The sequence below is a fragment of the Embiotoca jacksoni genome, unplaced genomic scaffold, assembly GCF_022577435.1.
Source record: "Embiotoca jacksoni isolate LCO1_2020_lvr unplaced genomic scaffold, fEmbJac1.0.p SCAF_101, whole genome shotgun sequence".
Taxonomy (NCBI): domain Eukaryota; kingdom Metazoa; phylum Chordata; class Actinopteri; family Embiotocidae; genus Embiotoca; species Embiotoca jacksoni.
This window is the reverse complement of record NW_027185232.1, coordinates 657,276-667,187: the sequence shown is the minus strand read 5'-3', so window position 1 is coordinate 667,187 and position 9,912 is coordinate 657,276. Positions and strand designations below refer to the sequence as shown.

General features: G+C 39.9%; 1 protein-coding gene across 1 annotated transcript; it reads right to left on the bottom strand.

Annotated features, from left to right (window-relative positions):
• Positions 1–64: 64 nt before the first annotated feature.
• On the bottom strand, positions 65–4,519 carry tcte1 (t-complex-associated-testis-expressed 1). Its single transcript, XM_069173701.1, has 5 exons — positions 4,471–4,519; positions 3,991–4,140; positions 3,340–3,911; positions 2,056–2,505; positions 65–410 (listed from the first exon to the last, which is right to left on the bottom strand). The coding sequence occupies exons 1-5, from the start codon at positions 4,517–4,519 to the stop codon at positions 255–257; spliced, it is 1,377 nt and encodes a 458-aa protein (XP_069029802.1). The 3' UTR covers positions 65–254.
• Between the last annotated feature and the right edge of the window lie 5,393 nt (positions 4,520–9,912).

Below are 9,912 nucleotides of genomic sequence, written 5' to 3'. Positions count from 1 at the left end.
TTACATAAGAACTGAATACCAAATATGTATATCAACGTAGGAAAAAAGGCTCAATAAACTGGAAATGCTCACTAAAATATCTGGTGTATTCTTTTTATGTGACAGACATGCTAACAAGATCTTATTGCTTATTATTAGGTTCCAACACTAGTTTTGTTGAAAGATTTGCTCCAGCACAGCGAACTACATAGCTTGATGCAATATGAGTATATGGTGGTTTACCTTCCTGTTTCTTACTTTCTTTCTTTCTTCTTTCATTTGCGCTTGATTTTGAGTTCTGAAGTGTTGTTGGCGAGAAGCACCTTGTCAATTAAGGAGACGCTGCGCTCATCAACTCCTGTCAGGTAGATACTGCATTCGGTCACACTGGTGTTGTGGGACATCGCCTCCTCCAAGGCTTTACCTCCAAGCTACACAGGAATGAACAAGCAAACACGGTTGGTTGGCATGGATGCGTGTCCATGTTGAACACATCACAAGATGCTGTTTCTAAAAGGTCTGAGCACAGCCTTGATAACCTTGGGAAATCCCCCCTGGGCAACCTTGCAGTCTGAAATAGCGCACACTTTCCAAACTGCTGATTGTTGGTGTCATCGGTGTTTTGTTGTTTTGTCTGCAACAGCCATTTCTATTTTTGAAGAGAGTAGACCGAGGTCAGAGATATTGATGGTACTGCATGTTGCATTTCTGCTATGTGGGTGATTTTTGATCCTCCGCAGCGTATTCCAGTCAGAGATACAGGATACTGTGAAATCTTGAAGGAGAGCGAACAGGAGAACGAGGAAAATTCAGATCTACCTCTCTCGGGGGAAATGACTCTTACTCAGCTTTCCATTATTGCATGTTTTCCACACATATCTTATGAATAATTGAAAACCTTGTACTTTACAAAGCTACTCTGTCTGTTTACTTCAGCGTACTGTGTCACACAAAGGGAACAAAAATCCAGTGTTTTAAAATAAACCAGTATTTCAAAGTCCTATGGTTGATACATGTAGCACAAAGAAATTATTACTGGTCACATTGTTATGGAAAAATAATTCCTATAGGATAACATGTTTTGTGTTCATGTGTTTTGTTTTTGTTAACTTTTATTTCTCCCTCACTTTAAAAAGACTGAATTTGTTTAGTCCATACTATGGACAAGGCTTATCTAAATATTTGTATCTTATTGACTACTAATGCAGGAACAAAAGCCTTTCCCAACTTTCCATGACTCAAGTAAGTTGCCATATTTTTATTGGTTCTTTTCTCGGTCCGGCAGTCCAGAAGTAGTCCGGTGTTACCAGAACTAAATTCACTGCATGAATACATGCGCCTGGACCCCCTCTGGAGGGAATCACTTCCAGTTGTTGCATCCTACTGGGTGTAGCCCTCTGGTTAATTTAAAACTATTGGAGCAGCCTTTAACCGATCAGCACTGACCATCACTCGCGCTGAAACTCGACCGTGGCTGCAGCTAGATTTAGAAAGAAAAAAAAAACGTCATCTCATGTAGCCTCCCCCGGCGGTCACTGATTGGTCCGCCCTTCAGACGGGTTGTGCAAACATGAATGTAAACAGGCGTGACTTTTTCAGAATTTAATAAATTTCTCGTCAAATTTGTCGAAGCCTTCAGACGCTTATTAAACTGAACTTCGGTCAGCTGCAGCCTAAAATATGATGTTAGGTAAATGCAACTTAAATATGCTACTCGCATTGTTGACAGAACTTAGCATGCTGGAATGTGATTGTTCCGTGTTCAGCTCGAAGCGTAACTAAGCCCAAGTGCAGCAGAAGTTAAATACAAATATTTGTGTCGGCTGGAGACTGACAGACTGAGGATGCCACTGCCTTAACATTCCCACTGAACAGAGTTGAACCCTTTGGATAGAGGTGATAACATGGCCATTCCTCTGGCCCATCCCTCAGGTCAAACGTGCCCCAGTAGCAGTAAGGGTCTAAGAATAGCAGTCGTCTTTTCCATTTTTCATACGTCCAGCTGTTTGGTTTTCTGCTCTGTAATGGGCTTGCTGGGACAAATGATCAAGTCATACTAATGAACACCTTACTTACCTCCCCCAGCTTGTTGTTGGAGAGATTGATGGTCTTCATGGTATTATTTTGTGCCAGCACTTTAGACAGGGCGGCAGCAGAAAGCCAAGTCAGCCCGGTGCCTTCGAGGTCCAGGTGAAGCAGCGTGTCGTTGCTCAGCAAGGCCTTGCCAATAGCCTCACCGCCTTCATCCATCAGATGGTTCAGACACAGGTTGAGGGACAGAAGAGCAGGGTTCTTGGACAAGGCGTGAGCTATAGCTTTGGCTCCCGGGCCGCTAATTTGGTTGTTATACATCTTTAGGGTTTCCAGTTTACTCATGGTGAGGAGCTTGCCGATGGCTCTGGCTCCACGGTCTCCGATCAGGTTGTGAGAAAAGTCGAGTTCCCTGAGGAATGGGTGGTCCAAAAGGTATTTCACCAGCAGCCGACACTGTTTATCCTCAATTTGGCTTAGATGGAGCCTAAAAATCTGTAGAAACAGTAAATTATTAAGGTTAGAAAGAGTCTGAACTGAGTTTTAACAAGCGACACAAAAAACTAAGAAAAACCTTTCACAGCGTGAATCTGATCGTGTAAATGCTGCTGACATGTCAGCACGACAGAACAGTTAGAAATGTTTTAAATAACGTTTTATGCATTATAAAGTTAGTAATTCCCAAAAATATCAAATAGTACTTAAACGATTCACTGATTAATCAGCAGAAAATGAGCCACCAGTAATTTGATTAGTCATTCATCGGGTAAAATTATACAAATAGAACGGATTTACTGCTCTTTTCTTATTTATGACCTCGTGAAAGAAATACCTTTGGGTTTTGGACTGTTGATCAGACACAGGCTGCAGTTTCAACTGTTACTCCAACAATTTATTTAAGTTTTCATAGATTCATTATATTTTATATACAATTAATAATAAAACAAATCTATAGATGAAATAATCATTAATTGCAACTCTAATATTAACTCCAACAGTCTCATGTACAGTTTCTGCATCTTGCACAGGAAACAGTAGTAGATAGAAGCAACAGCAGTTATATATTCATGTGATAAATAGTGACTTATTTAGGTTGCAGCCACAGGCCCTGCTGTGTTTTGTTTGTTTTTTTAAATCTAAATACAGAATGCATTTAATGCTTACGCACTGCCAACAACAGTTTTTCTGTTTCATGACATCAGGGTTATCTATGCAAATAAAACTTTGTAAATGTCAAGAATGTGCTAAAACACAATAAACGTGCTGCAGACAATCAGGCTCCATCCTGTGCAGTATCGCCATAAACCAAGAGGAGGAATCACTATTTACCTTCAACGTCTTACAGGACTTGAGGGCCGTGGCGAGGGACACGCAGTCTTGATCGGTCATCTTAAACATACTCCATTCAAAGTTCATTGCACAGTGTTTGACTCTATACACCAAATGTAGCTCTTCCAGGTTTGTCAGCTTGTCAAGCAGGATGCGAAAGTCAAAGTGATCAAGACAAGGTGCACCACGCTCATTGCCAATTACATATTCATATTCCTCCTCTTCCTCCTCCTCCTTTTGGGCCTCCTTGATGGGCGGCAGCAGCTGGGAGATAACCAGCCTCTTGACATAGTCTTTACAAAGCGGGGCCATCTGTAGGACCGTCTTTGGCTCGGTTACATTTGGGATAAAATGCTCAATAATGTTCTCCAAGTGCCTCTCAAAGAACATTCGTTTCCAGCTGTAGCCATAATCGGAGACGTCACAACATGTATACTTCTGCTTGCAGCACCGATTCCAGTAGACACCATCAGGGACCAGGTTGGCTGTCACATGCAGAGGCAGGGAGGGGGACAGTCTCTCCTGGATGAAGACTCTCTGGGTGGGTTTAAGTGCTTCAAATATGGGCCTCTCTGCGATAGTTATATTTGCAATCAAATTCAAGTTGGAGTGTAAACATGTGTATAATATGGTATTAAAACAGCAGCATACCTTCAAAGTTGTTCACGATGCATTGCAGAGAGAGGTTTGACAAACTGGGCACAAAATCCAGGATCCAGTCTGGATCTTCAGCCATGATTCTTCGACTCATCTTTCTGTAGTTTTGGGCCCCGAGGAAAAGGAGCCTCGCTGCAGCTAAGTCTGCTTTAAAAATGAGAAACATTAAATTACACCTACCAGTAACTACAACCACATTATGGCCTGTTTTCAGGTGTGTTTATGTGATGAGAATTTCTGACATTAATGACTAAATAAACATCAAATTAAACTGGAATTGCTAGCTGCTTGCCAAAAGTTAAAGTTGTTAGTTTAAGAGCAAGCAGCCACTCTGTGACCAGCTAGGTACTATTACAGTTATCTGTCATATCACTGAAAAACACCTTTAAAGTGGCAACAGACAAAAATGTATACTTAATATTAGTACTTACAACATTAAGTTAAATACACACAACTTACCGTTTCCCGTCTAACCGTTAAAGAATAGCTGCAGTATGCTGGTCAGCGTATCGTCAGTCTCCATGGTAACAAAACGCCGTCAGTGTAGTTAAGGGTATCACGTAAATTTGAGCTTTTGGTCTGAACGTAGTCGCGTGGTTCCGTCATTCAGAAGGCGCGATGTGCCTCGAGGTCACACAGTTGTACCTGTTGTTTTTTTATTTTATTTTTTTACATTTTCAGTGTTTTCTGCTGTGTTTAGAAGAGAAACCCCGAGTTTTCTTTTAATAATTGTTTGTCAACAGGATATTTGTAGGGATAGCCGAATTTCTTAGTTCCATGAATGCAACTGTTTTACTGCGTGAATGTTATTGTACACGTTATAACTTGCTATATGTGAAAAATATTAACGTTCACATGTTGTTGTAGAAACAGAAGGGGTGATGATAATAATAATAATAATAATAATAATAATAATAATAATATTATAATAAAAGAAAATCATATTTAGGAAACATTAATTCTAATAATCTGTAATATCAGCTGATCTTGAATGTATTATCATTTATTAACTGCTAAATGCAGGAAAATAGACCTTGGGGAAACCACATAATATTACATACAGTAATATTTCAACCACTGGACATGAAATGAGAACACTAAGATGAGTGCAGAGTGCTTTTGTTTTTAGGTTTGTGTTTGGCAGTGTAAAGGAGAATGGATCATGCCGTGAAACATTCAGATTCTACAAAACTGACAGATGGACCTCGGATATGGACCACGGGGCCTTTTGGAAGAGAGCACACTGGAGTGGATCCATCTATCATACAAACAACAACAACACAAAGCAGGTGCACAGCTACAGTGGAGGAGGGGGGAAATCAGTAAATACCTCCTTTAGAGAATCAGGATTGTTATCATAGAGAGTTATTTTGCATATAATAGCAGAGATACAGGGACTTTGATTTCAGAGTCAGCTATGAGACTTAATTGCACTGGGAGGATATGTATGTTTGAATCTGGGATCACTGCCATCACATCACCCTCCGATTCCACTGTATAGCAGTCCACATCAATTATATCCTAAATAATTCTATATGCTATAGTTGGAGAGAACATGTAGTCTTACTGCTTTGATGCTGTGCAAAGACTTTCTGATAGGATGTAGTTAAAAAGATTATACTGAAAGATAACAATTGTTTTAATTATTGATATATTAAAGAAATAATCAGTGTATTTGATTAATTGTTTCAACAACAAATACAAGATAATAGTGAAAAAGGGCCAATTAAGTCCAAGGAGATGTATTTAAATTGGTTGTTTTGTTTTGCCAACATTCTAAAACTCAAAGGTACTTAAGTTTATTTTGATATATGAAGAAAACCATAAAATCTGCATAGTCCAGAAGATGAAAGAAGTGAATTTTTGCTTTAAAAAAACGTGACTGAAACAATTAACCATCAGTTGCAGATACATTTTTCCCTCTATCCGTTATTTGACTAATTGTGTCAGTTCTTGCTACTTTCATCAGTTATGTAATAATCCGGGTATCATTTTCCCATGATGGCACATGAATGAAGACAGGTGCATGATGCAGCAAAACTGCTTTTATTTTCCATATGTTTGGGCAGAGTTTGCCAGAGAGAGAGAGAGAGAGAGATGGCATCATGAGGTTGCTCCAAGAGTGGGATGTAGGGTCGAATAGAGGAACGAGAGGCTCCAACTGTAGCCCAGAGGCAGTCCATCACTGTCGTCCTCATGTAATACGGCCTGACAGACACGCTTCCCTCGTACTCTGGCTTTAATGGACTGGCGTGACATCAGCCAGCCACAGCACAGGAGGCAAACTCACTTTGTGAGCTGCTGTCCCAGTAAAGTAAAGTCAGTGTGGGATGAGTCACCACTTTGGGGGTTCCTGCATCACGAGGACTGTAAACAGGTTCTCTGATCGGCCTGGCACGTCTATTGTTTCAGCATGAGGCAGCGTGACGCAGCTGTCAAACATCGTTTACAACTGATTAAAAGACACAAGAAGCAATATGTAACGAAATAATGATACTCATATCATTATTTATTATGATATTTATTATATATCATAGCAACATGGGCCTCATTGTTTCATAATATTTCTAAGAATGTAACTGATGTAAGTAAAATAAAAAAACTTTACATTAATGGGGAGATTCCTGGAAAATTATAATAATGTTACGCAGACTGGTAATGAGTCCAAGTATATTTTGTATTGTGTTAATTTAATCTTCCTTCACAGAATCCAGCCAGAAAACAAACTGTGGTAGGAAAAGACAAAATTTTAAAACTGTGGGATCAGCCTAAAAAAATTCAAAATTTTCCTTTAAAAGGCTGAAATCCGAATCAGTCATGATTACGTATGGAAATGTTTCCAACTTATTCATTTCAATTAGTTGTTGGCACAAAACTTACCTTTTATTAATGCAGGCAGGTCAGTTAAACAGATAAAAATGATGGAGAAAAGTCTACAAGTAAGCAAACAATCCAATAACAAAGGAATAGTTATATTTAAACTATTGTTTATTATAGAGTGTGCTTTGTTTATTCAGGAAATCAAATCAAAGTTTCTTTTATGAGAGAGAACAAATTCTGATATAAAATGAACTTACTGATCATCTCGCAGAAGAATGAGGGTCTCTGACTTCAGCCACTCATTCCAGCAGAGATGCATCATTCTGGTGACTTTAATCTGGGTGTAAATGGAGCAGCTGCTAAATTATGATGAAATGTATTAATTACATCTGTGCTTCCGTGGAAAGTGAACTGAACCTCCTTATAAAAAAGCTTTACCTGTTTTCCGCCATAGTGTCAAAGACATAAGTACTGTACTTCTACAAGAAAGGAAGGAAATTCAAAAGTTTGAATGTTTAATGCTCACGTATGAAACCAGGAATTCAGCATACTCCAGAAAAAAAATGACCTGACAGTGCAGCTGGATATTGGCTCACACATCTGTACTGCAGTATTGAATACATGCAGTGACTATATATAATAATCTCCCAACAAACAAAAGTAAGAGAGTTAACACACAACTGCAGCATCTCCGCCGCCTGCCTACAGTATGGGAGGACTGTGTGTGTGCATTACCTTCTGCCTCACCACCGCAGCCACTACCATCACACTTCCATTTCGCTCTCAAGAGCCCAAGGAGCTGTTGCATTAGTTGCTAGGCAACGCAACGTGTATGTAATTACTAAAAGGATTTAGCAAAATGAAGAGTTTCTTTCGAAGATGAAAATCTATTTATAAATGTGACACCCACTGCAGCAGGACCTGGCAGGCAGATTAAGATGTGAAGTATTGTTTAGTAACTCAGTATTGTACAGGTATGTAAATGTTTCACTGACCAATGACAATAACGCTTTTTGAAAGGTGCCTTTTCTGTATCTTACATGCAACATAAACGTCATCTTGTGCACTTCAACAGCCCAAGTAAATAAAACAAAAAAATAAGACATAAAAAAAATGCAAACGAACTAAACATTTCACACACTATCATAAGAACTAAAGTGATTCGGTTGCTTGTTTATGAGGTAGAAGCAGTGAGAGCAGAGATAAAATCTGCTGGGTTGCCAGTGGGAGTGATTAATGCTCCTCCTTGTCTGCAGCCCGGCAGCCTTTCAACAAAGCACTACAGCTTGTGAGCCAAGAGACGCAACTCCCAGGTGAGTCAGTGGATGAAGGGAAAGCAGGGCATCACTGAGCAACAACGAAAAATGTCTCTTTGGTGATTTCAGTAATCATAACGTTGTCACATTAAAGAATGTTCTTATGATGTTAACATTTTTCTAACTCAAGTCTTGGTAGGTTCATTAAGAGATTAAACGAAGGGATGTCTTCTACCTCGAGGAGCACAGAATGAATGGATTAAAAGTAGTTCACCAGGACACTGTGACGTCTTTCACTCCTAAATTGTGTTTTAAATACAAAAACTTACGTAAACAACAAACCTGATAAGATTGATTGGAAGGAATTTTTATACTCTGCAACATAAATCAAACTGAACTGAACTGAATTGGACCAACAGACAGACACTGACATCCACAGAGCTCCGTCGGCAGCACGTCCATGAAGAAGCTTTCACATGAAGAAGCTTTCACATGGAGAAGCTTTCACATGAAGAAGCTTTCACATGGAGAAGCTTTCACATGGAGAAGCTTTCACATAGAGAAGCTTTCACATGGAGAAGCTTTCACATGGAGAAGCTTTCACATGAAGAAGCTTTCACCTGGAGAAGCTTTCACATAGAGAAGCTTTCACATGGAGAAGCTTTCACATGAAGAAGCTTTCACCTGGAGAAGCTTTCACATGGAGAAGCTTTCACATGGAGAAGCTTTCACATAGAGAAGCTTTCACATGAAGAAGCTTTCGCATGGAGAAGCTTTCACATAGAGAAGCTTTCACCTGGAGAAGCTTTCACATGAAGAAGCTTTCACATAGAGAAGCTTTCACATAGAGAAGCTTTCACATAGAGAAGCTTTCACCTGGAGAAGCTTTCACCTGGAGAAGCTTTCACATGAAGAAGCTTTCACCTGGAGAAGCTTTCACATGAAGAAGCTTTCACATAGAGAAGCTTTCACATAGAGAAGCTTTCACATAGAGAAGCTTTCACATGAAGAAGCTTTCACATGGAGAAGCTTTCACATGGAGAAGCTTTCACATAGAGAAGCTTTCACATAGAGAAGCTTTCACATAGAGAAGCTTTCACCTGGAGAAGCTTTCACCTGGAGAAGCTTTCACATAGAGAAGCTTTCATATGGAGAAGCTTTCACAGAGAGAAGCTTTCACATGGAGAAGCTTTCACATGGAGAAGCTTTCACAGAGAGAAGCTTTCACAGAGAGAAGCTTTCACATGGAGAAGCTTTCACAGAGAGAAGCTTTCACATGGAGAAGCTTTCACGTAGAGAAGCTTTCATGTGGAGAAGCTTTCACATGGAGAAGCTTCCACAGAGAGAAGCTTTCACATGGAGAAGCTTTCACATGGAGAAGCTTTCATGTGGAGAAGCTTTCACATGGAGAAGCTTTCACGTGGAGAAGCTTTCACAGAGAGAAGCTTTCACGTAGAGAAGCTTTCATGTGGAGAAGCTTTCACATGGAGAAGCTTTCACATGGAGAAGCTTTCACGTGGAGAAGCTTTCACAGAGAGAAGCTTTCACGTGGAGAAGCTTTCACATGGAGAAGCTTTCACATGGAGAAGCTTTCACATGGAGAAGCTTTCGCGTAGAGAAGCTTTCATGTGGAGAAGCTTTCACATGGAGAAGCTTTCACATGGAGAAGCTTTCACATGGAGAAGCTTTCACAGAGAGAAGCTTTCACGTAGAGAAGCTTTCATGTGGAGAAGCTTTCACATGGAGAAGCTTTCACATGGAGAAGCTTTCACATGGAGAAGCTTTCACAGAGAGAAGCTTTCACGTGGAGAAGCTTTCACATGGAGAAGCTTTCACATGG

Excerpts from the sequence above, each read along its gene's own strand:
- tcte1 (XM_069173701.1), bottom strand. The coding sequence starts at position 4,519 with ATGGAGACTGACGATACGCTGACCAGCATACTGCAGCTATTCTTTAAC. Across the intron at positions 3,912-3,990 it reads CATCGTGAACAACTTTGAAG|AGAGGCCCATATTTGAAGCA; the intron begins GTATGCTGCTGT and ends TAACTATCGCAG. Across the intron at positions 2,506-3,339 it reads AGTCCTGTAAGACGTTGAAG|ATTTTTAGGCTCCATCTAAG; the intron begins GTAAATAGTGAT and ends CTGTTTCTACAG.